General features: G+C 40.9%; 1 protein-coding gene across 10 annotated transcripts in view; it reads right to left on the bottom strand.

Annotated features, from left to right (window-relative positions):
- Positions 1–15,501: 15,501 nt before the first annotated feature.
- Positions 15,502–27,089, bottom strand: part of NEK11 (NIMA related kinase 11) — an 81,738-nt gene continuing 70,150 nt past the window's right edge. For 8 of the 10 annotated variants that reach the window (XM_064415993.1, XM_064416001.1, XM_064416006.1 and 5 more), the window contains one exon: positions 15,502–16,969. In XM_064415993.1, the coding sequence (XP_064272063.1) occupies positions 16,566–16,969 (404 nt within the window). In that variant the 3' untranslated portion in view covers positions 15,502–16,565. The remainder of the gene's footprint in view (positions 16,970–27,089) is intronic. The other 2 variants (XM_064416005.1, XM_064416009.1) reach the window with 1 other exon arrangement.

Genomic DNA, 27,089 nt, shown 5'->3' with positions numbered 1-27,089 from the left:
CCCAGGGAGCCTATGAGATGCAGGAAAACAGTTTCCTTTAGACTATTTGGGAAAGATCATTTGCACTGGTTGTGAACCTCTGGTTTTGTTTTGAGGCTCAAACTCTCAAACCTTGTCAGGTCCTTGTATGGATTTGCCTGATGAGTCAGTGTGTGGTGGGGTCAGACCTTCAGTTGCCATACAGAAGTAAAGTTTCAATGAGGCCAGTGGATTTGCAGTGATTGACATTGGCATAGCTGACAGTGCACAAGAAGAAAGTTTATTGTATTCCTGAGAATGAAAGATACAATCCCTGGAAAGCAGATAGAAAATTTACCAGTTATTTACTAGTAACTTGTCACCACAGTTTTTCAGTCATCCATCCTCCTTGACCAGTGTAACAGAACTGATGTGGTTCAGGATAGCACCTATTCATTATTTTCATTATCTATGTTCCCCTTTCTTTCTTTTTCCCTAGCAGGAATTGTTTAACAAGCAGTGCTGCTGGAGAAAAGTGGTATTCTGGATTTGTACCCTCAGCTCTTCATAGCTCAGAAAGAAAATGCAACTCTTGCAAAGGTCTCTCCAAATCCCTCAAAGAGACACCCTTAATCTCTGGGAGCACCTTAGGGAAGCAGCCCAAGAAAGATAGATGCAGAACAATGCAGTTAACAGCCTCACTACAGCAAGGGGGGACCCAGCTAAGCACCTTGGCTAAAGCAGCACAAGGGTTACAGTGAGGAAGAGTGAGGAGAGCAGGAACAATATGATTTCACCCAGGCAAGCTGAACAGCAAGGGCTGTTCCATTGCTAAAGCTGATATTATGGTGACACAGCTAAAGGAACAATCCATTTCTCCCCTGAAACCTAACAAATTGCCTTTGGCTTCTGATGATTGTTGTAGCCTCCCAACTTATTCTGTTTCCAGGAATAGATGGAGTGTAACAATGCTAGCAGCAGTTCATACATCTGACTGCTGCTGTGGAGGGAAAGAGGTTGAAGGACACAGGGCATTTGCTAAACAGTTACTTGGAAAAAAGCTGTGGTGAACAGATGAAATAAATCCAACAGAGATAAGAGTGATACAGAGACAAGATACTCTCACCCACCTAAGAGTATGGTGCCATCCTTGCCAAAAACTTTGTCTTTAATTATGTGACTGCTTTTACCTTCAGTGGGAATGCAAATCTCCCTCTGGATTAGTGAGGGAGGTTTGTGCTGGCCACACATAGCTGCCACACACAGATCAGACACTTCACACCAGCATGGTGTGGTGAGATCCCTTCAGCTTTCCACACCAGCTCCAGTCTGGCATCACCATTCCCTGCAAAGATTCCCTTCTCCAGAACTCCCTGGGGAGAAAAGATTGAGAAGTGCCTGTTGACATCTGCTCAAGCAGAGAGGGATGTCTGAGAATGACCAGCCTTGGGACATACTTTGCCCAGGCTGGACTGCTCAAAGAGAGGGGTGCTGGCAAAGCAAGGAGCAGCTGACAGCACCAAGTTGCACAGGTCAGTACAGGTCTTGTAACTCAATAGAGTGAATCTTAATTTCTTCATCTAGATTAGTGCAAGATAGCAGAGGGAAAAGCTAACCTCTGTCCAGAAGCCGCTTCAGCAAAAGCAAATACAGTAAAAATTGTTTAAACTCCAACTCTGCCTTAGAAAATAGTTGCAATGGCTGCTGCTTACCTATCTTGCTAGAGCTTTGTTGTCCCCTTTAACAAAATATGAATTAAGATACCTGTTTTTTCTTTGCAAGTAGAGAATAAACTCACCAAGTAGTAAATCTTTTCCTCATTTCTGGCTCATTCAGTTAAGTTTGAGTGCAGCCCTTGCTGTTGCCAGTTGAATTCTGCCAGATGGGTTACACTTGGAAAGTGAGGTTTCCAGGACTGAGCAGCAGCTGAAGTAGGAGTGTGAATACTGAGAGTGGGAATCAGGCAGTAAATCTTTTGTAAGCTGTCACCCTTAAATATTGCTTATTTTTATTTTATGGAGCAGTGCCAGAAGCTGCCAATGTGCTGCTGTTTCCTGGAGACCACACACACAGCATGTCCTCTGCCCAGCTGGCCAAATCCAAGCAGAAGGTGCTATAGGCTTGTTAAAGCTTGGTTGGATGAGCTACCAGGCTTTATGGAGCTGGTTTTTCAGCTGCCCTTTCCAGTTGCCTGTAACTGAACTACAAGAGAGCCCAGCAGCGCAGCTATGGCAAGCAGACCTGCTTGCTGGGTGTGCTCAGCAATGCACTGATCTACTACTGTAATAAGGACATGAGAACCAGAGCATGCACTGCCATCCCAAGGAAGACTGCTGAGAGAGCTCTAGGAGTCCTAGAATAGATACAGTTTTGCTAACTCTGTGTAATCTAGACAAGGTGTGAGTACCACACTTCTGTGGACAAGTGAAAGTATCAGCAGTGAAGTGTAGCAATTTGCAGAGCTGCTTCAATATACCTGTGGCAAAAAGCTGCTGTATCTACAGCGTATTTGTGTCAGTACCTCAGCAAATCCTTCCCACTGTCTGTGACCAATGTGGCAGTCAGGCAGTGCCACAGCTGCAGTGCTCTCAGACTTCCTATCCTATCCTATCCTATCCTATCCTATCCTATCCTATCCTATCCTATCCTATCCTATCCCATCCTATCCTATCCTATCCTGATGAAGCTGTAACTACATTCCTTTCCAACCTTGGCTTATACTTCTCATGAAAACGAAGCAAAAGAACAAGCAGCAGGAATTAGCACTTCCCAGTTCTGCAGTCTGAAACAAGAGGGGATAATATATAACTTGGTGAGCCACATGCTTTCTTGAGTCATTTTGCTTTTCTCAGAGAAAGTTATAAATGTGCTGCCTCCAATCCAGATATCAGTGTGGGGAGGATGTTTGTAGTATTTACAAAGAGCCTCTTAGCTTGAGCTACCAGGAAAGAATGCCTGTTGCCTTTCCCTGAACAAGAACGCTGGAGCTGAGAAGGGGCTGAAATGCCCATGGCTCAAAAAAGGGCAGATAACAGGCAAGAAGCCTGGTCTGGGCTGCCTCCAGTAGCCTGATGTACATATAGAGTAAGATAACAAACATTTGCAATGCTTTCCAGGCACTGTTCATTTCCCACATATCCCTCTTTGATCTGAAGTCTTTATCTCTGGCTTTAGGAGATGCTCCATCTGTGTTGCGAGTTAGTAACAACTTCAGCTCCCAGAACCTGGTTAAGAACCTTGTCTCAAGGAATAGCCATGAATTGTGGATGGACTTAGAGGTTTTCAGCTTGTCTACGAGCAGTAGGTGTATTCTTGCAAGCTATTGCAAGTACTCTGCTCTCCACAGTGGATGTCATCCATTGCTTCTGTAAGGAGCCAGGGACAGTTACAGAATCTGGTCTGAATTAATGGAACTAAGACATCAGAAGAAACACTGTCTTATTCTGAATAGGCTCAATCTAATCAGTCAATATAAATCAATTTAAGCAAATAATTAAAAGAAGTAATAAGAAAGTAATAGGAACAGTAAATCTGAATCAGGTTTGTGGTTCTGAAATGCTTTTGAAAGTCTGAGTCCTGCCACTGTGGAGATACCAGAGATATTGTAGTTAGCAAGGGAGCCCTGTCTGACAGCTTGTCAGGGGGCAGCTACTGAGAAGCCTTTCTGCATTCACCCAGCTGAGACCCGCCTGCCTCTCTCCTCGGTTCTGCTCAAGCTCACACACATCTTCCTGCCCCTGCTGGAATCACTCTTCTCCAGGGTATCTGCATCTCTGTGGAATCACATTGTCACGTGCTGTCACCTCGGCATGCCCTCCCTTCCTGACATGAGTTGAGGCTTGAATGCTCCTCAGTATGTGGGCCTCTCAGGGGAGGGGACCTGCATGCAGGGATGCTGAAGGAAAGGAGAAGGAGGAAACACTTCCTTGCACCACTGTCATTTCAACTTCGGAAACTTCTTCTGAGTCTTAGTCTCTGGGGAATGGAGCCAATTAAACAGCAACCTGGAAAGCCTAGCAAGCATCTCCTTTCAATGGAAGTCCTTCTCTGAGTGACATGAGCTGAGTGAGGAAAGACTAAACAGACAGGAGCAGCAGCAAGTTGTTTCTAACTGAATAACTTCAGCGCTTCATATTTTGGTGCACTGTCATTGAAATGCAATCAATTTCTCAGAAGCAAATACACTGAAACCAGAGAAGACTTTGATTTCTACTTCTGCAATCAAATTTGGCAACACCTCTGAACATATTTTTCCCTGATTACCTAAAGGACACTGTAGCAGAATTCAGAAATATAGTCAGTCTGTATCTTTTTTGCTTGGAAAAGATGGGCAGCCACTTGGTTGGCACTGTCAGTGGGATATTCCTTAGGAGTACACCTCTTCAATCAACTAACATTCACCCAAGCAGCTTCAAACACAGAAAAAGCCCTGCTGATGAAAATAATTGCTTCTTGCTTCTGTTGCTGCATAAAAAACATACCTGCAGAGCTGCCTGGGAAGCCAGAAGGAATACTACAGGCTGCTACTGTGGCATACAGGTTACCCTGTACAGATCCTTTTATTTCACCTACCAAGCTCTGCACTGACTCCAGTGACTGAACTTTGTAGCTGCCACGATTCATCCTCATACCAGTGGAGGGCTGGAGCCTGTTTGCCAAGTTTTGCTTTTCAGAACAGCAGAGGCTTAGAATCAATGTCTCCTCTGGTCCCTGTGGTTAAACACACCAACCTGGACATGTCTGGAGACCTTGTCAGCTGTAGGTTTTGTTACATGCTTTATCTTGAATTCCTTCATTACCACTTCATGTTCTTGCCTTCTCTCCCTGCTGATGAGAGCTGTCACATTTGTCTGATTGTCCAGCCAGCACCTTTAACTTTCTCAATTGCCAGCACCCCTTTTCTGACTCCCCAGCCTCTTCAAACTTGTGCACTAATTGCTGTTATGCAATAGCACTTCAGTGCTTCTCTGGGAGGTGAGCGATGCATGTGGGCTTACCTGTGCTGATGTATCCTGCTGGTTTGCCTTCTTGCCACATCACTTCTTGTTCATTATGGACATTTTACGACCTGTCATAAATTGTTTTTTCAACTCCACACCCTTTGGAGATAGCTCTGCTGCCAAACAGGTCCACTGTTGGTGATACACCCTCTGGGTAAAGCAAAGCTTATTTAATGAGAATAACATCTCAGATCACACTGTTTATCCATGGTGCCTTTTTCCTAATTTCCATTAATGAAGGAGCTGATATATCATTATAACCATTTGCTGAAGAGCTCACACTGAAGCTTCACCCTCACACTGGCAAACCTAAAAACAAAAGAGTGATTCAAACAGCCTTACAGTCAGCCTGCTGCCAGACCAGGGGCTTTATTCTGAATTCAGTTCAAATTCCTCATGGCGCTAATATAATGGAAGGCACTTGGCTTATTAAAATTAAAAGAGTCATCCCTACTTCAATGTATCTTATTGTCCTGGGAAGGGAATTCAGGCAGTCTGCTTCATGATGTTTGATGGGTGATATTGCACTCCTCAGACCCAGCATAAACTCAGACACATTTAGCAATACTCAGGTATTAAAGAAGGGCTGACTCTGTGAAATCTCTTATTCACATTTGATTTGCTGAGTAAGATTAGGAAAATCACTTTCTCTCCAGTGTTTTCCTGTGCCTTGCTCTGGCTGAAATCAGATGAATTAAGGTATGGCCCTAGTGCCAACAGCTATCAGAAACATGAGGTCAGTCACACCAGCCCTCTCTGAATTTAGAGAGGCTGGCAGGTTTATAGTATTATTGATACTCAAAAGACTTGATTGCTGTTTATTTGAAAGAGAACTTAAAAAACTGACAAAATACACCCACGGGGACAGCAGCACTCCTCTTCTCTTCTCTTCTCTTCTCTTCTCTTCTCTTCTCTTCTCTTCTCTTCTCTTCTCTTCGTCTCTTTCAGGAGTCCCTACCAGCTCAAGTGAGGTATCCTCATTTACCAGGCTGGCTTTGAGGTCTATAATTCTGTTCAAGGCATTTTGCTTCTTCCCCTCTTTATCCTCTGCACATATGGAGTTTCTGCTTCTCTCTTCATGCATTCCATTCCAAGAAACAGTTTTCTAATACATCATCACCCACAATGGAAATACAACCATCTACAGAGCCATGGGGGGGGGCTGTGTGGTCCAAGTGGAATGAAGCATTCATTCCCACTCAACCCACCACAGACAGAGAGGTGGCATGGCCAGCAGCAGTGACTGAGAAGTCACTGCTATATCTGGACAACCAGAACAAAGTCACAAAACCAAGAGTGAAAGCTCTTTCTGAGAATAAAACTCATCTCGCCACCAAATGAGTTTTCATCTTGTTTTCACAACAAATGCTGAGGACAGTGGGTTTAAGTGGGTGTCTAAAGGCCACATTGGATGAACAATGGCACCTGGCATGCTGCTTTCAGGCCTCTGTACCTGCAGGCTAATCAGTGCAAGGCCAGTTCCCACTAGGAGCACTCCCAGCAGGAGTGCTGTTCTGGTTCCTGAACAACAAGCCAGGAGAGAAGCCAGTCTGCTGACACACAGGACAAAATTGGAGACCCTCAGCCTAGCTGCTCGCTCGTTAATCAAGACAGATTCACAACATACCTGCTCCTGGTCTATAATTAGCAGCTCGTGCCTAGGCAGCAGCCCCAGCAAGTTGCTTTTCCTCTTTGGTGACAGTAACTCGTATCTGAGAGAAGGATATGACAAAGGGAGAAGGAAAAGGGAGAAATGGCCACAATAAGGCAGAAACCATGAGCACTAAGCAACAATAACACTTCACATCTTAGTGCTAGCTCTGTCTTCCTTTGTATGAGTCTCTGGTGCCTTGTTGGAATTATGGACAGATGTCAGCAGCGGGAATGCAGGCTCCTTTTACACCATAGCACCAACTTTGAGGTTTTATCTTTTGGAAAAAGCCTGAAAACTTACGGGATAGCCCTGGACTGGGGTGCTGGGCTGCACAGGCCAGATCAGGGCTGTCAGGCAGCAGTTCACCAATCCTCACCATCTAAAACTGCATGCTTGACTGTTCTTGTTCTGTGACCCAACAAAACCACACCACCTGCAACCCTGGGGACATATTTCTCTTGATCATCTCCTTTCACTGACTCTGCAATGAGACATCCTGGTGGAAACAGGATCATGTTCTGCCTTAGGGGCAGTGCCAGTGTAGCATTGCCCATGTGAGGTCCAACCACGGCATCTGCAGTTCTTACAGATGGAGGTGGGAATGACACTCTGCTTTTGGCCTAAGATCCTGTTGTTACACATCCTGACCAGGTTCCATCATCTTGAACCTAAGATATGGTTCACACAAGGAGCTGTGTGACTTTTCTAGTTAGTGACTGCCCAAGGAATAATATCTTCCTGCTCTTGGGCAATTTTAAATGAGTTGCTGCTGTACTGTGGGGAAATGGAAATGTTCACAGGTGTGAGAACCGCTCATTATAATTCATGGGAATTGTCATTAAATCAACACATCCTCAGGTTCTGCAATTCCCTGAATCTGTTGCTGCAAAAGAAAAAGTCAAATCTGTCTAGGCTTTTTGATTGCAAATGAGTACATTGAAAGCGTGCTTCCTTCTCTGAGAAATCAAAGCTTGTTTGATTGAAGCTCATTTTCACACGATCAGGTGATGCAGCTCACACTTCAGACATTTTCAAATTCTTTTTACTTTCCTAGAAAAATACATAAATCTCAAAGAAAAGTGTTTTTCTTCAAAGTCATCTGTCCAGGCTTTTAATCTCTTACATTCTTTGCTGCCAAATTTAGATTAATAAGATGAAAAAAATGTGTATTTTCTCAGATGACAATAACGGAATGACCTTTCTCCTGTTTCTTTTGAATATAAATGCAATAATAAAAATGTGGCTTGATGTCAAAGAATTAGACTCGTGTCCTGATAATACTAAAATACTGTAGATTTTTTTAGTAAGAATAATGCCTAAATGACGCTTCTCATTTTTCTTATTGCCTTCCAGATATTTCATTTCATAGCAAGAATTCTGAAAACCTGTCTTTTCTTTTGGCAGCTGAAAAAACTTGTTTTTAATGACTTGTCTCTCTGTTGTTTGGCCTTGCAGACTCTCTTTAGCCAGAAGGGTGCTTTTGTCTTGCCATGAAGTATTGCTTAATGTTCACCTATCTTTGCTAGGTAGAATCTTGGTTTTCATTATTTTTGAAAGCTCAAAACTAATTTAAAATTGAGGAAGCCCTGGAAAGCATAAGGGAGAATTTCAGTCCTTAGAAAAGGGAAGGAAAGCAAAAAGAAGGGATGTGACAGAAATATAGTTCTAGTGTCTTTTAAGAGGAGGCTGCTACTAAATATGTAGAAAGTGTAACAATTGATCCAAAGCATCAGAACAATTTTACCTTTTAGGCTTGATGCCTGTCAGGAATTTGAAGGGATAATTTTCTAAGATGTTACAGGGATGTAGACATGCAGTATGCACTTAGAAGAAAGATTCTTAGAGTTAAATACAGAGAGAAAGAGGGAGGGAGGGAGGGAGGGAGGGAGGGAGGGAGGAAGGAAGGAAGGAAGGAAGGAAGGAAGGAAGGAAGGAAGGAAGGAAGGAAGGAAGGAAGGAAGGAAGGAAGGAAGGAAGGAAGGAAGGAAGGAAGGAAGGAAGGAAGGAAGGAAGGAAGGAAGGAAGGAAGGAAGGAAGGAAGGAAGGAAGGAAGGAAGGAAGGAAGGAAGGAAGGAAGGAAGGAAGGAAGGAAGGAAGGAAGGAAGGAAGGAAGGAAGGAAGGAAGGAAGGAAGGAAGGAAGGAAGGAAGGAAGGAAGGAAGGAAGGAAGGAAGGAAGGAAGGAAGGAAGGAAGGAAGGAAGGAAGGAAGGAAGGAAGGAAGGAAGGAAGGAAGGAAGGAAGGAAGGAAGGAAGGAAGGAAGGAAGGAAGGAAGGAAGGAAGGAAGGAAGGAAGGAAGGAAGGAAGGAAGGAAGGAAGGAAGGAAGGAAGGAAGGAAGGAAGGAAGGAAGGAAGGAAGGGAGTTTTCATTATGAAAACACTGGAGTACAAAATGTTGCACTAAGAGTTACCATAAACTCCAGCAGAGCAGAAGCCAAACAAGAGGGACCTGTCAGATTAGTGCCTGGTGACAAAATGTATGGCATGGAAAGAGAAAGAGAGAAATAAAAGGGTAAAATTAGAGACATTAACGTCTGGCCAGAGTTTTCTGTTGGTTCAGGGTACAATACCTCACAAATGCATACCCTTCAGAGCTGAGAAGCGATATTATGCAGGTTTCTCCTCAAAACCGCATTTTCTGCCATTTAACTGTTGTTATAGGAATAGGAACGTATTTAATCTATGTACATTTTAATTAAATTTATCTGTTGATTATATAAACCTATATTAATTTATTTCAGCTGATTGGGCCACCGGGCTGAGGCACTGTCTCAGTGGCTGGAGGTCTTCTCAGCCTTCTGAATGTGTGTAGCTTCAAAGGTGGGCTTCTAGCTCTGAAGAGCTACCTGTTTTATGAGCAAAGAGTTCCTGTGCTGTGTTTTGCTCTTTACAGCAACCCAGTGCTCCCTGTTTCCCTGGCAATTGTGCAGCAGTGAGGCTGGCATTCACAGCTAAGCACATGCTTAAATGCATGATGGATTTAGGGCTCATTTGGTCTACTCTCAATTGCTTTCTGCTGTCTACTGCTCAAAGTAATGCACATTCACTCAATGCAGTCAAAAATAATCTGAGCAGACATCAGAAAGGGCACAGTACTAAAGAGCAACCTCTGAAATGCCCATCTGCACTGACCTGGTGAAGTGGACTGGATTTTCCATGCAGTGGCAATTAACCAATATTTATTGAGTTAATAAAATCCATAAGTTTAATTACATTGCTGATACCAAATAATCTGTTTTTCTGCTAGATCTCACTGAAAACAACTTCAATTTTTAACAGCTGTAAAAATCCAAAGAGGTGGCAGGGACACAGCAGTGCTGGTTTCTCACATCACATTATTCTTGTGGTCTTTTCCACAAACAACTGGGTGTCTCTTAGGTATTACTTTTTAATCATCTTCCCTCATTACGTGTAGTATTTGCTCCTTTTTCATTTTCTAGCACAAAGCCAGAAAGAAGGCAATTAAAAATCAATAATGGTGCAGTGCTTAGACACTCATTATGTAGTCATTAGGTAGTCTGGAGACTCATTGTCTTTACAAGGGTTTGCTCTCCATGAATCTCCTCTCTGCAGTAGTACAAAACAGCAAGCACTGAACTTGAATCCAGAGGGTCCCTGACTCTCCTGGCCCACCTGGGATGCAGCAAACCCTGGCAGATCCTCCAGCAGCACCAGGGAGATGTTCAGGCCTGGCGCTGCTCTGGCTGTCTCCATTCCCACTGTGCTACCTGGACATGATTCCTGCTGTCCTCAGGCAATAGAAGGATCATTTTAACACCCTTGCTTACACTTGTTGGACTACCACCCCCACCCAGAAACACAGTCCCCAGCTGCCAAGACAGTTTGTAGAAGAACATGCATGAGTAACTGACAAAATTAGGCCTCTAGGGAGTCAGGAGCTTTCACTGTCAGCCTCAAGAGCCAACCTCCTGCCAAAAGAGCATTCAAAACATGCAGGCTTTGTTTTGAGGTGGGGAAAAAAACCAACTCACTGGTAGAGACAGGATGGCAAAACTATGCCACTGATTGTCAGATGCCTAAAGGCATCAATAATATAACGCTCACACTCAAAACCATCTTACAAAACAAGAGAAGCAGCCTCTCTTGATTTAAAGAATGGCCTCTGGACATTAAATAACAGCATCTATTCTACACACTAAGAACCTTGAGTTCACTTTGCTTTCTGTCCTTGTGGATCTGGGGAGAAAAAAGGACAAGCCAACGGAGACAGTTCAGGCTAGGAAGATTCCATGGCAGTTCTACAGAGCATTTCCCCAGAACGCACTGAGAGCAGAGGGAGAAAACTCCAATGCATTATTTAAGACCACTCTCACACTGCTGACCCTTTATAGACACAGATCAATAGAGCAGCCTCAGCCAGAAAGAGATTTCTATATGAAAAAACCTGAAATAGAACTCATATTAGAGATGCTGAGAGGAAATAACACAGCCCAGGGGAATATCTGCATGCCATGGTACAGTAAGGCAGTTTTTGAGGGATCAGCAGATAGCAATGGAGAGAGGAGAGCAATTCACAGATTCCCAGCTTCTTCATAGCACTTGATCACCTCTAGGGCATAAAGCTCTGGCACAGAATCACCTCATTGACAGTCCATCACACACACACTTCCATGCACAGTCACAGAGTCATATTTCATTAAATACTGGGTTTTCATGGATTTTAAAATCCATCTCACAACACTGCATCCTCCTTTATGCCTTGCCTTACCCTGCTATCCAGAAGCCACCACTGACTGCCTGGCCCAGCATCAAGTAAGGATAGGAGGAGTGCTCACCTTGGCTGGCTTCCTGTTGCATTTTGCTACACAAGCTCAGGTTACTTCTCTGAACCATCTTCCCCTCATATTCCTGCTGGACAATTCAGCTGGGAGGCCTGGGAGGCTGGGATTGCCTTGGAGCCCTTTTGTACGGTGCCTGGTGCAGTACCTGATCAAAACATTCAGGTTTTTTTCTGCTCAAGGTTCATTCAGCTGTGTATTTACCTGCTCAGAAGAACTTTTTGGAGCAGCTGGCAGATACTTCGTTTATCAAGAGAGAAAATGTATTCTTGAAGGTTTGGTAACATGCTGTACATCAGGATCTATACAGGCCCATATGTATATAAATATGTTTGTGTGTGCATGCCTAGATGTAGAGGGAGATGACTGATGGATAGACAGTTCATGAGAGAGTCACAATTCATTTCTCTGTGTAGATATATCTACATAGATATGACATTCTCGGGCTCCACAAGACAGACTGCAGCTTCTGAATGTTATATCAATACATAGGACAGTTAACTAGTACAAAGCAATAATCTTCTCTTTCATTTGCCAATTTTCTCCAGAGGTATTTTTTCTTATTGTTTGCACACCACTGCCTTTGTACTTTGATTACAGCTACACATGTAATAATAAAAATTCCAACAAAGTCAAGCCCATTTTATCTACAGGATGATAATCACAGTGCGTGTTTCTGGCACATTGCAAAACATTGGAAATACCTGACCAGGTGTCATCAAGTGGAATGGAAAATATTTACCCAAGAGGTGTACTTTTAAACCAGCTGACTAAATGTCTGTTTTCCTCAACTGCTCTTTCTGCTGGAAGTTTTCCCAGGACCTGCATTCTGCTTTCTGACCTGATGGGGAGGTGACCAACTGCACAGTGTGAGAGCACTGGAAGTCAGGAGGCTGTAGTTAATAATTCATGAACAACTGAGGACTGAAACCTGTCTGCAGAGCTAACAGGGAAAATTATCTGTAAATACTAACTAACTTCCCAGCCATGACGGCCATATTCCAACCCAGATAAAAGAAAACTGGACCCTTAGTTCTAGGAACCAGAAGCATTTGCATGGTCTTCTCTTGCTGTGACCACTTACAGCAAGGTTTCCTGTTAGGTTTTCATTCTTAGTCTCATTTTAAATAATTCAGTGGCCTTCAGAAAAGGCCATTCACTCTCTCTTTATTCCCCCAACCACAAAAAAGTGACAAAAATAAGTAGGACTGGGTGTGGTAACTAAGTATATGAGAAGAAGGAGCAAGAGGAAGGAACTTGCAAACCTTTTCATCCTGTTCCATCCCTTGCCCACCCTCTGTGCCTGACCAGTCTGTACATAAATACAGATAAATCTGCCTTTGCTGTTAGACAGCTCTTCTTATGTGCTTATATCCAGCACATCTGGGTATTTATTACCAAGGCAGTCATATTCCTGAACAGGAATAACCATCAGCCAAATCAGCATCTGGAGAGGGCATTTTCATTAGACTTCTACTTACTACCAATAATTACATGCAGGAACTTTGTGCTGAACTTCTCCCTCCTGAAAAACAAGATTATTCAGTGGAGAGAGGTTAAGGAGTTTTCAGGTTAGGCTGTGTTGTGCACACATATTACATACAAAATAACAAAGATAAATGTGCCTTCGTTCATATTTATCCTGTTTCCAAACAAATCTCCTGTTTGAGCTTTTCTCCTCTTGCCCACTAAATCCCCTCAGATAACAGTGGTTGCACCCACAGGTCAGTCTGAGCTGACTTATATCAAAGATGAAAGGCCACCCTTTGCATTATCCATATGGCCACTTTGCTGCCTCCTACCCTTTTTTCACCTGTGTGTCTCTTGATGCTCCATTGCCCCAGTTATGTGTGGAGCTGGAGATCCAGCAGTGGCCAGGGGTGAGCTCCTGCTGTGCCAGGTGCAGGTTTGTGGTTTTGATGGGAGAGCCTGGTCATTACAGGGCAACAGTCACAAAGCCAGGTCCCCGAGGGAGGAAGGTCCTTTCCTGCAGACAGGATTTTCAGGCACTGGGAATCTCTATTTCATCTTGCAGAGAGGAATTCTGATGCTTTCTAGAAATTATCCAGCAGAACAATCACCTCTAAGAAAGGATTTCCTTTTTGTTTGCTGTGAAAAATAGAATTGGTGTGCCTCCTAATCCAGCTGTCAACAAGAAACTGACAGTTATATTTTCTTATCAGAAAACTCAGGTGTTGTTTTTCCCTTTATAGTTCAAGCACCTTTATACCAGGTTTAAGGCCTCAAAACATTTAAAAAATGTGAAAACAAACTTCCTTTGTTTTCAGTATCTCTTCACCAAGCAATTCATCTTGCAGCATTTTTAAGAGAATCAATAAAAAAGGCAGCAAGGTTGCCTCATGCTTGCAAAGCTTTTGGTACAAATATGTAGGTTAAATGGGACTTTTTATAAAGATTTATGTCCAGGAACTTAATGCCTTTACATTTATTTCCTCACATTTACTTCCAGCAGTTCTGTTGCTTTTTTATTACTGAAGATGTATGATATCAACAATCCTCCTCCTTCCTTTTAGAGTTCTACTAATGACCACCAGCAATGGAACTTTGCAAGTCAAACAGTAATGTAAAAAATTTCTGTTAAATCCATGGGATGTAATTCTGTGCTTTTACTACAGCTCAAAGGCAAAAACTTCCTGCTGTGTTTAATGTGTGTACTACATTGGTTAATTGTGGTATGATTCATGTAAAAAACCCACAAAATGAAACAAAGTATGGTTTAAAGCATACAAACAGTAAACCAGTAACCTCCAGATCCTCAAGTGCCTTGAAGGTCATTCCCTGCAGAGAGCAGAAAGCAACTAAGTGAGCGTAAAAGGCACTGTGAGCTCTTTTTCCTGTGCAACAAATGAAAGAAAATACTGCTCATCAGAGAGCAACCGTTTCCCTGAAGTAAATCTGAGTGACTGAACCATGTTTTTCAGGTTTTAAAGGTTTCTCTTTAATGATCATCTGAGTCCTTGACTGTCTTAAGGATCCTGACCCATTAGAAAGGTAATACCCAGGTATTTTTTCTTGTAAGCTGCATGGAAAAAAACTTGAAGAAGTCTTTGTCACTAATAAAAAGCGCATTGACTGCTTACAGAGGCTGGTTTTGAAGTTTTTGTGATAAATCACCTAGCAGCAAAGGTAAAAGAAGGAGTGAAGATTATCTTCCTCTGACATTATTCTCACCGTGTCAGTTACTCATTGTTCACTTTTGGACTTAAAAGTCCCTGCAACATCCAACTCTCCTCCTGTATCTTGGACTTCAGCACTTCTGTTTTAAAATTATCTTAAGTTATGTGCAGAAAATATGGAATCAGGCACACCTACACAACATTGAGAAGGATGGGGAGTGTGAGTCAAGAAGAAGTAACAGGAAAGAGACTGAAACCTGACAAACAAATGTGTTTTCCTACCTCAGTGAACATCATAGTGGACTTTAGTCTCTGGCTTGTAACACCCTGTATTCTAAATAAAAGCTGAAGCTAGAAAAAGCTGAAACATACCAGAATGTCTTATTACTTTGAGCTGGAAGTACAGTGCTACATAATCTGTAGCTGGGGGTGCCTTTTGCTTCCTTGGCTTATGCTGCTGCTAAAATAGATTTAGATGACTCTACTTACCTTTTGCTTTGTTCTTAACATACGTTTTAAAGATGGTTCAGTAGCACTGCTTAATTGACCATCAATACTGGTATACTTCACTGTAAATAACTCAGGTCAAATAGAAATGTTTTTTTTATATTCCTATTATGAATTTCTTCTAATTCATTTAGTACAGTCCCAAAGTCCTTTAAGAGTTGTGGTGAAAAATCAGGAAGCATAAGGATTATGATAATGGCTCAATGCCTAAAATTCATTTGGTCTACAATTCATTTTAGATTCCTTTACCAATTGTATGACTTTGTTAACCTTTATTCTCTTACACAGATGGAGGAAAGAGCTCGGAATGCAGAATAAGGAAGGAAGAGGTAGAAGGAAAACATTAAGTGCATAATCAGAGCCTGATAGAGAGTTGAAATCAGCAGGAGTGGGATGCATATGAAGAAGGGAGCATAAACACTAAGAAAGAACATTAACAGTAACAATCTGCAAGGCAGAAAAAAAAAATCAGTTTATTGTTCTATTTTTGAATGAATTTAATCCAAAACTCTTTAGACAGGAACAGTGTATGACCAGACATATTTCTGCCATTATGAATACACACATCCCTATCTCTGTGTATGTGAGCATGCATATATGTATATAAATATTCACATATGTATGTATGTCCACAGTTTCTTTAAAGCTCAGATTAAATGCAGCCCTTTTGAACAATCAATAATAACAAGACAATTAGGGGCTGAGTGGCCCTACATATACATATATGTTTAAGAGTAAATCAGCCAAATTACAAAAATTATGACCTTAAGTATCATATGGACAAGTTAGCACAGACATCAACAGCAGCTGGAGTCTAATCCTGCATCATTCCATCAAAGGCAGCTTTGCCAGTGATGCACTGAGCGCAGGACTGGCATCCAGCCACAGTCCAGAACACCCTTCCTTTGCTTTAAGTGGCAGAAGAAGGGGACACAGGTAAATGTGAATCCTCCCTCCAGTGACACGAACATTTGTTCTTCTTCCTGCTCCTGAAACTTGTGCCATATTTACCCACTTCTCACTGCAGTCTGGACTCTCAAATGGAGCTTACCCACATGCTTATGTACTACATTACCCTCAGCAGTGTCCTCCAAATACCTCATGTGTGGGAGTCTTTAAAATCAGAGGGTTTTGGGAAAGCTGCAAAAGGCAGGCCTCAAAGGCAGTAGAACAGCAACTACTGCTAAGCAGTAGCCATAAGATTTGTCAGCAGAAAAATTATATAAGTAGAAAAGTAAGGACAAATAGAACAATGGTCTGTGTATTAACACTTTTCTAGAATAACTCCCTAAGCTACAGAAAAGTATATCTAACAAGATATTAGAAAGTTCTAAGCTTAATAATGGAGCTCTGTGCATTGTACTTTAAGGCTTACAAGCAGGGATTGTATTCTGAATAAGCAAGCATTGTTTTGACCAAAGGCACGTGTGCTTATAGCGATTGGATGGAACTACTGTCAATATGCTTTGTTGCAACATTAAGTTCTTTGTCTACTGCCTGAGATGTGAGCTGCTAGCATCTTCCTATTGACATAACCACATAATGAGACTGATGCTGGAAAGTAAAACAGCTTGAGACTCGTTCCTCAGCAGTCCTGTCCTGTCCATGATTTGTATATAGCCCTTGGCCGGTGATACTCCTGTACTTGCCTGCTGGTCTGAAGGAGTTCCCCTCCTCCTCGGTGCCATTCCCAGCTGTTGCAGACACACTGTCACAGCTGGAGATGTGGCTCTGAAGCCTGCAGCTGTTCCTCGAAATACAGCAGCTGATCCACTTCGAAGCAATCACTTGCTCTAGAAACCAGTTTCTCCAAAGAGCTCCTGATCTCCTCCTCACTGGCATTCTGCCGTCTCGCTTGCTTGAGGCAGCTGTACACTGCCTCGAATGCCTCCACTCCCAGCTTCCCAATGGCAGATCTGGGGATCAATATTATAGAAAAGGTCAAGTAAAAATTAATTCATGTTATATAGTAACACAAACATTAACTAGTGCAGATTATTTTTAAATGTTGTAGGTTTGATTAAAATATCATGATGCATCTTGTTTGCCTGACAGGAAAAGGAACTAAAGTTTCCTGGTGAATTTCTCCATGGTTAGTTGCTATACAGAGCCCAAGAATAAAAACCTGGCCATAGCGAAGTTATGGGAAGCATGGGCATCTTCATTGTTACAATCCAAGAAATCATGTTCCTGCTGAGTCTGACAGATCTTTTATCTACAATAAGTCTGGTAAATGCACATGTATTACTGCCTCTGGATTTCATCAAAACCCAAAGAAGCAACCCAGACAGCTGAACACCAGTGGCATTTTATGTGAGCACACTTTGTTATTCATTGTTTTATTTTAGCTTCTATCAAAGACAAGAAAACCATTGTACAAGCTCAGTATGAGTTAACTTGACACCTTTTTCTTTTCTACAGTGCTCTCCTTTTATCAGAACACAAATGTGTAATTCAGTGACAAAACACACACTCACAACATCTTAATATTGATTTATAAAAAATAACCATTTGAAAACTGCAAGACAATGAACAGCATTTCTTCCTCCTAAAGGAAAAAACATCTTTAAGTTCATGTATCACAGGTAACAAAATTTTTCACTCAGTGATGGCTTCATATTTTGATGAAAATACAAGGGTAATTTTCCTTCAGTGTTTCAGAGACTATCTGCCTGCTCTTCATGCTTCTGACAGAGGATTTGGGTTTTGTTTCACTAAACCTTTACATGCAAGAGCAGTTGAGAGTTGGTTGTCTTTTAGACAAAAAGGAGGTACTCGGAAAGCAACCGTGTCCTGTGGTACCTGCAGTAGGCTCTCCAGCCAGTGCCTGAAGCAGCAGGAGCTGGGACACTCTCAGCTTGTGGCTGTACCAAGGATGATCTATACAGGGGCAGAGAAGGGGATCACAGATGTCTCCTGGTGCCAGCATTAAGGGCTTAGAACTCCAGTAAATGTGCACGTAGGTTCAGAGGGAGCAGGCACACTTCCCATAGCAGTTTAAATAGTTAAACCTACCTCCCAACAACAACTTCAGAAAGTGCAGCTGTAGTTTTTCCTGGTTTTGTACTGATTCTTTTGTTACAGGTCTAACACCAGGGCAAGGTCAACTCTTCTCACACAATAGCATAATCAACCTAATGGTGTAGTTGCTTTTTATCAGTGGTCATCCTATTATTGCTGAGGAAAAACATCATCATAGTAAAATGTCAGCCAGTAAGAGTTTCATATTATGTGAATTCCTCAATTCTTAGGAAAACATTGCAAAGAATTCTACTTTATTGCTTCTCCCATCTCACTTGCTCTTTGCTTTTCTAACACCTCTATCATGCCCAGGTGTGATCCCCTTCAGCTTCAGTTCACTCCTCTAGTGGCTCCAGACACAGAGGTAGATCAGGAGCCTGGGGCAGAGAAAGCCAAGACCCAGGATCAGAAATCACAGGGCCAAGTTGGAATATCTACAGGTCTAGTCCTGACTCAGTTTCTGCTTCCTATAACTAGAAATTACCTTTTTATTTGCTACCAAGAATGTTGTTTAGGAGAAAATAAAAACTGTTGGAAAAATGTGATTCTCAGACACTGAGTTTGGATTGGATTGGATTACCACTGAAAGCTAAATGGAGATTTGTTTGACAAACAATGTGCATGTCTTCACAGGACTTTATCAAAAACATCACAATTTCTCTCCAACAGTTAAAAATCAATACATGAAAATCTGTCCTGAAATTACTGCTACTTCATCAGTGCCTTTAATGACTCTTCTCTCCCTCTTAGACAAGTATGTTCAATTTTTGGGCAGTCCTATCTATTTAAAGATGAAAAATTAATCAAGCATATACCTTGGGAGTATTGCTTCTGCTAATAAATGTGACCTGCAGACTTGAGTTTTCTCTGTTCAGCTTGGCAGAGCATGCAAATGATACAATAGAATTAAAGGGAAAATGTTCATAGGTTGAAAATTACAGGGTAGGTAACAAAAATTATAACCTGCTTTTACAAAAGAAGACATCAGGCTCTGTTTGGACTTGAGAGATGCATTAATTTGACTTTACTACCACATCATACATCACAGAGGGAGAAGTGTGGGATCTCAGAGAGTAAATGTCAGAGAGGTGTCACCAAGTGAATCTATGATCCTGATGGAGGGAGAGGAGAAGGCACTTCCTGGAAAGTGGGGTTTGTCCTTTATGGCCCTGATCCTGTGCTAGGGGATATTTATCCATCCAGAGAGGCACAATTACAGATTGCTATTTCACATGAAATATGGGATACCTGCACTAATGTTTTTAAAATAATTAAAGCCTTACCACCAAATGTGCTGTGAGAACAAGTACAGGACTCCCATTTACAGCCACATTTGGCCATCCATGTTTGCTGATTTACTGGCATTTACTCTCTTCATGCTATGCTATAGCTCACTCACCTACAAACTCACTGTGAGTCATCATCTCTTTTTCAGCCAAGACAACACAAGCAAAGGGGATACCTGACATCTGGGATTTCATTACTGTGAAAAATTATGGGCCAGACCTCCTTCCCACACTGGCCTAAATTGTTTTTCAGTGTGCTAAAATCCAAGGAATTACATCGGGCTCTACCAATCAAGGATCAGGCTTCGGATGATGCTCAGTAATGTGCTTAAATGTCATATCTCAGATTGTTCTTTTCTATCTTTGTTACAGAGTCTTAAATGGAGGGATTCACGGAACTCAACTTGCCTCACTCCTGGCTGCACAGAGTGGTCTCCAGGCAGAGGAGACACAGGGCTGGAAGCATGCTGGGACCACCAACCCACTGGCTGCACAGCAAATATTGCCACTCTGGGGACACTGCCATCCACATAAACTGTGGCCTTATAAGAAATGACTCTTATTGCTGGCTCTTGTGCAGCACACAACACATGCCTGAGAAAATGAACTGCAACAAGACACAAAGGCCATATTGATATTTGATTTGTGGATAATGATGGAGCATGGACATTAAATAGAGACTTAGTTTTATCAAGGTTACAGCACTTCTGAGTATGCGAGACACAGTAAAGAATATCAGCAAAATCATAGGCACTGCTGGAGTTAGAGGGGAGCTAAATAGGAGCCTTGAGAACTGCAATTTTTAGACACAGCGTGTCTAAAACCATTCCAAGTAATTTAGTGGATCTGAATTTATCAGGTTATCTGGTGATTCGCAGATGATTTTCTACGCATCAGTGCAAAATTACTAAAATTTGACAATATAATAACGTGTTCTCAGCTGGCTGAGGAAGTTGTAAATCTTTCCGTAAGTGAACAAAGAATTCTCTATTATTCCACTGGTCTTCATTTTTACTATTCTGGTGCTGGCTACACATTAACATCTCCTTTCTGGCTTGGAGATCAATTACAACACACCTACCTTTATGCCACACTGACAAAAGCCACAAAACAAGATTAATGCTGAAGTTGAACTCCTCCTTGGGCATTAGCAGCCAGGTTATTATCTCTCAACAACTTGTCATGACCTGCCTTGAAGGATAACTATGACACAAATCAGCAGCTAACGGGTCTTTCAGCTTCTCACTTTCCAGTGTCATTTAGCATGATGGCAGCTATCATTTAAAGCCATCCTGGTCTCACTGGTGCCTTTAGGGAGCTGTAGTCTGTGCAAGGAGAGGCTCTGCAAAAGCCACTACTGAACACTCCAGAGTAGTAACACCATGAAAGTCCTCCTGATCAGGCATCAGCAATAGCATCTCACCTCTGCCATAACAGGCAACAAACACACTGCTCCTAAGGCAAGCACAATTCAGTTATTTCAAAATACCAGTATCTCATGCCTACATCAAAGCAAATCTCAATAAAGAAACTTTCTGGACATGGGATACCCATTCCACTGGGCATTTATTTATTCTTTTGAATGCAGCCAGGCCACCTGCATCCACCACCAAAGAGTACATTGTAAAGTAGATAACAAAACTGTGTTGATTTTGGCTCATGGGGCATAAAAGCAAGTGCAGGGATCTTTGAAAGAATAATTTCTGTAGATGCCTCTAAATTCTGTTCTTCCTGATTCAATGAGCTAACTCCATAGAGTCCAGCAGTATTACTTAGAATTCTCATCAACACATCCAAAAATGATTTGTCCCTGAATTAATGCTATTTCCAAGCATCAATTTAGTAACCCCACATTTCTCTTTAAAACAGTACAACCATGCCACTTAGCAGCTAACCAGTAGTGATATGAATCTCGGTGAAAAAGATTGTTATTTATTTCTCGAGATGACTTTGCAAAAGAATCAGGAAATTACATACCCTTAGTCTCATACAAAATATTGTTTTCTAACTGTACCAGAAAATCTTAAGATACCTGCTACAGCATCTCATGGTTCAGTAAACAAACAGGTTTATCTCAGTTAGAACACAAAGGATCTCTGTCCTCTGAGTTATCTTTCTGTCATTCGGTTTGCTGGCATTACTGACTATGAATGATTAAAACTTTGACACTTGAAAGAAACGACTCTGGATTCAAATCTTCATTTACAGGATAACTTCTCTGTTGCTGTTTAAAGACCCCTTGAGATCTGCTAGGAGAAGGGCATAATAAGTTCCATGATCCAGGCTTTAGGAACTTATTTCTAAAGGTAGGGCAACTCTTTTCTAGTTCTGACAGCTGTTCAATCTTGGGAATGTGAAAAAAATAGCTAAGTCTAAGAAAAGGTCTTATAAAAAATTAAAAAGGCAATGGAAAGTATTATTATATAAAAGCTAGTAAGAAAAGAAATACAAATTACTAATATTAGCCCCCACCTTCACCTTTAAGCCTCAATGGACTTCGACTATTCTCATATGACTGCTGAATGAAAATTACTTCACTTGAAAACACAATGATAATTTTCCTAATTCATCCTTAATTACTTTGTAATTCCTGAATTAAAGCACCTTAATTTGATTGCAAACAAAACTCTCTGATGTCCTACTTCAAACCCCTGCAAAATCTAAAGCATATTTAAGACATGTTTTCCCATGAGTTAAGAAGGATCTTATTATTAAAAGATGTAGACACACAGGTGAAGAACTATCCACCATAATATTCTCCATGCACCTCATATTCAGAGATAAATTAATTTATGTAATAGGAATTGAAGCTGACATCTGCTTTGGAAGAAGCGTTAATTAGAATTTAGAGCTGCTAGTTGAATTCAAGCTACTATGAATTTAGAAGATGCTTTATCATAAGAGAAAACATTTCTTTTTGTTTTTCCCACAGCAGGAAAAAAATACAACAAAACAGTCATTTAAATCAAATCTGAACACTGCAATTTTAGTCTTCCTGTATTAAGAAATTTACTACCAATACTAAAAATAAGAGCGGAAATATATTTGCTTCTATAGAGCTATTCTTAATGAGGTAGGGTGAGTGATAATTACACTGTTTCACTGTGGCCACGAAGAATGACCTGAAATACACTTCCCTGAGCTTTATACACAGTCTGAGATTTCCTAGTCTTTCTATAATTATTTTAAACAACATTCTGATTTTTAACAGTGCCATGTCGTTCAAAGAATCTTTGAAAAGTCATCAGTTTAATTTCTTCAGCATCACTGATCAAGATCAAGAAGGAATTCCTGGCACACTTAACACATACCTGATGCTATTTGCTTTGTTTATCAATGCATTTGTTTTAGACAGGGGTCTCTGAAGAGCAGCACAATACACAGCTACTTCTTGAATGTGGGCATGTGAGGATACAGTAGTTACTTCTGAAAGTAAATCATTATATGCAGATCTTGTAAGAATTTAAGAATATAACTGCATTCTCCTTTGTTCAGCTGTGTGGTAATACAGAGTTAATGCTGGGGTTTTTTTACATGGCTTAATACGGCGAGGGAGTCTCTCCTGACTAGGATTTCATACCAAAATGAAAGTTTTAAAACCAACAATTAACTTGTCAGGGAAATGAAAAGGTACTTATGCATTTCAATGAAACAATCAGAATACTACTACTATATATATTTTTTCTCAATCCAAGCACTGTCTTTAGCCATATTCTTTTAAGTGTTACCACATATAACAATGCATTTCTGAGTTAGCAATAATTCAGTCTCATTAAAAGGTTTGTCAGTGCTTCAAAGGTGCTTCAGTGGAGAGATTAATGAAATCAGTTGGTATAGAGATAGACGATTCTTGATAGAAATATCACAAACACCACAGTAACAAAATTTCCAGCTGGGCTTGAGCACTGTACAGCCACAGAGGGAGGTGAAGCAGAATTCAAGCTCTGAGCTATGCTAAACACCCATACAAGGTTACAGTAAAAGTAAGAAATACTCTTAAATAATCCAATCAAAAAGACATTTTAAAATCTAAAAAAACCCTCTAACCGCTGTAGGATATGAGATGTCCAATTATGGCAAATATTTAAGTGTATATATACATGTACATAAAACAGACACTAATATATACACAAAAAGGCTCCCAAACCCATTTGTGTAAGGTTTCATGCAAACAGTTTTATGAAAATCAACCATTTGTGCTTAGTTCACATCTATATCCTCCCAATGGGGTCTGAAGCTAGGTGGATTAAATCCACAACTTCTTTCAGGTCTCTTTTCATATCTGTAGCTCTTTAAGAAGTTCCTAGAACAAAACAGTGACTAAGGCAAATTCACGTTTTGGCAGAGCCCTACAATTCCATGATGACACCATTCTACAGAGAAAGAAAGAACAGCAATTACCAACTATGGACAGTAGATCTATGATTTTTAGAAAGGCCTAGAAATATTTATGCATTCAGTTTCTTCTGAGCCTGCATAAAAATAAGCTTCACAGAGTTGTTTAGGCATTTAAATACATAGATAGAAGTCTAGTACTTAATTTTTTTCTACAAAGCAAACATTTAATATCTTTCAAAAGAGAGCTCTGGCCATTCCTGTGTCAAACCTCTTGGAAAACTCCCTACCTACATTTCTCTCAAGCAAACTTTCCAAGGATGCAATGCTATTCTAGTAAACACTGTCAAAATTATCCGAGTGGTTCCATATTGAAAACAGACTATATCATTAATGCTGCATGAAAGCGTTTCTGCATTTGCAAACTATTGACAAAATCAAGGTGCTGGAAATCTGAACAGCTCAATTTATGCATTATGCATGCTCAGCACGAGAAACTAGGCAAGCTATGCTTTGTGTGCAAAACAAAAAAAGTATAATGCTCTGAATGTTTTCAGTATTTGGGGCCACTTGACATTTTCAAATCAATGAGTCTATACTTAAAATTTTAGTTGTTTTTCTACTGAAATGCAATTTTCAAAGTGCATAAAAACTCTCTAGGCTGAAGCAATCATAATGTTAATGTCCACTTTAAAAAAATAGTCCTTAAAAATTCAGAATAACAGAATGACTCATGGATCTATGACATACAGCTCAGCAGAGAAGCTGAAAAAATCTGTTTTCTTTACATATCTAAGTAAATTCAGAAAATATAGCACATTGTTTTGACCTGAGGTAATAATAATATGAGGTAATAGTAATTCAAGTAATGTGCAAAACGGGCAAAAGATGAGCATCCCAAAAAAATGCATCAAACTTTAATTGTGCCCCAGTACTCACTCACTCTAACTACTGAGTTTGTTCTCATTATTCATTTCAAAGTGCACCCTAGCAAATGTAAAGCTGCTAAGAATTACTGAAAATATGGTGCTGGCAGGTGACGTGCTCTTCCCATCCTCAGATGCAGGATGGAGAGGAGCAGCATAAGAGACAAAGTGCCAACAAGAGAAGCACCTCATTTTTGTCATGGAAAGGGGAGGAGTATGGACAGTGGGAAAAAGCTGAAGGAAGTCCCAGGGAAAATGCCTGAGGAATCAAACAATCAACTCTAATTTTGGCCTTGAGGGGTTTCTGCTGCTTCTGTTTCAGAGGACTCCTATGCTTCTTGGCAGAAGGCACTGTCTCACTCACCTTAATTTCTTCTTCGGCAAGAGAAGGATTTCCCCATTCCCATTTTCAGTTGCTGCCTGGGGGCAGCAATGACTCCTGAGCCAGGAGCACTCACTCACTTCTCCCTGACAGAAGCCAAGAACCAATATCTCAGCTTGGCCACACACAGGCAGGCTTCAATCTTTCAGTGTTCCTGCCGAGTTTGCTGTACTCTCGCTTGTAAAGCAAACTGCAAACCCAAGATACTTCAAATTTGGGCCTGGAAAGTATTGAAAAGTATAAATGGTGCAATTATCTTAAAATGGATTTTCAGTAAAAGAAAGAGAAACTCATGGACTAAGATATTTAATTTTTTCCATAATAAACTCAGTAGACTCATTTGAGACTGGCCTTTAAAAATGAAGTGTGAGAAACTGGGACAAGGAAGATGGATATGTAAATAAAATTTTGGCTTAGCTCATGAGATGCAGAAAACTATAGCCATGCTGTAAGATTGCTTGGGATCACCAGACAGAAATTATTACCTGAAAATGGAGTTTTGGACAGAACACTGGTATGTGTAAGAGGAAATTCAATTCTCAAAAACATTTCAGGATCAATACCCTCAAGAGTACTCTATTCAACTGCAAAAAAGTGGTAGCTCAGACAGGGTCAATAAACTTCCTTACCAAGTATGTCTTTTGTCTGTGAGAAGACATTTTATTCCTCAAGCTCATTTACGTCATGACACTGTCAACATGACAGTCAATGGCAATCAAAAGGTCACTGATAAGTTTTTAAATCAAAATCTTAAAAAACAATTAGCTTTTCTGTATTTGTTGCTTTTATCTTCACTAAAGCTGCCCTCAATGACATCAATAATAAAACCAGTTTCAGTTGGTTCAGAAAGGTCCATTCTGCATAAATTGAAATACTACATCAAGTAAATACTTTCTTTACTGGAATTTTTTTTATTGCAAAAATAAATGTACAAAAAGTCTTCTATACTTCTAGCATTTTAGGACTACTTATCTCAAAGAACATCCAGTACCTACTGAATTACCTCAAAATGACCTTTATATCTGAATTTTTAAGATAAACAATGCATTTGATGGCAGCATCACAAGCGCATATATACATACTGCTCATGAGTCTAAACCAATAGTGTTATGAGCATTCACAGGAGCAGAACAAAAATATCACCCAATGCTTTTTCTTCATGGCTTCTGAAAGACTGCTTTACTTACACTCAGCAGGGGATGATGAAGTCTTTTTCCTGATCGTGGTATGCTGCTGTGCGTAACACTTTGGGGACTGACTAAGAGGTGCTTACTGCTGGGCTAAAGGATTTTAATTTACTTAAAATTTGGGGCATAAAAGCCTTTTCCTTCTAGTGCCATACATTTTATTGAATTCTAAAGTGCATATTAAAGTTCATGGCTATTAAAATGACTCATTGTAGATATTCATGGATATCTCTACAAAGGAGCACAAAATTATCTGTACCAAGTTTTTTGTATGGACCTCGGGGGGAAAAAAATTAATAGGTGCTAGTAGAATTTAATCTGACGGGGGAAAAGAGCTTTGGCTTGAGGAGTTGCTTCTGAAGAACAGTGTGGTTCTCTTCTGAGATGCACAGCTGGAAAGTCTCTATAGGGGAACATCAGTGGAACAGTCTGAACAGTTTGTCTTTATGGATCTCTCCATGAAGATAACTTGGCTCTGGACAGCAATGTGGCAGTAACGCTTCTCAGACTCGGCATGCACCAAGTTACCTCGAGCCACCAAGGATGGGAACCACCAGGAGAATTTGATGGTGGCCAGGACAGAAGACATCAGGAAATGGCTCCTCCCATTTCCTACATCTAACATGATTCCTCAGTTTCAAAACCTAGTATAAGGAATAAGAGTCTCACAGTTCCAATTTCTATATTTGGTTGAGTTGTCACTGCTGGCACACGGGGCTGGGAAGGAGCATAACAATAACCTTGGTGGGAGCTAGTTCAAAAAATGGAGATTTCTTATCAACACTGCAGATCCCAATATTGAAATGCGTAGCACTGAAGTGGAAATTTTTGTGGAGACAATTAACTCTGCTTGAAAGGTAAAGTTAAATCTCTGGTCTTATAAACTTCATAATGAATTC

Source organism: Passer domesticus, chromosome 1 (assembly GCF_036417665.1).
Source record: "Passer domesticus isolate bPasDom1 chromosome 1, bPasDom1.hap1, whole genome shotgun sequence".
In the NCBI taxonomy this organism is placed as follows: Eukaryota; Metazoa; Chordata; class Aves; order Passeriformes; family Passeridae; genus Passer; species Passer domesticus.
The sequence above is the reverse complement of the archived record's forward strand: the minus strand, read 5'-3'. Positions and strand labels throughout refer to the sequence as shown.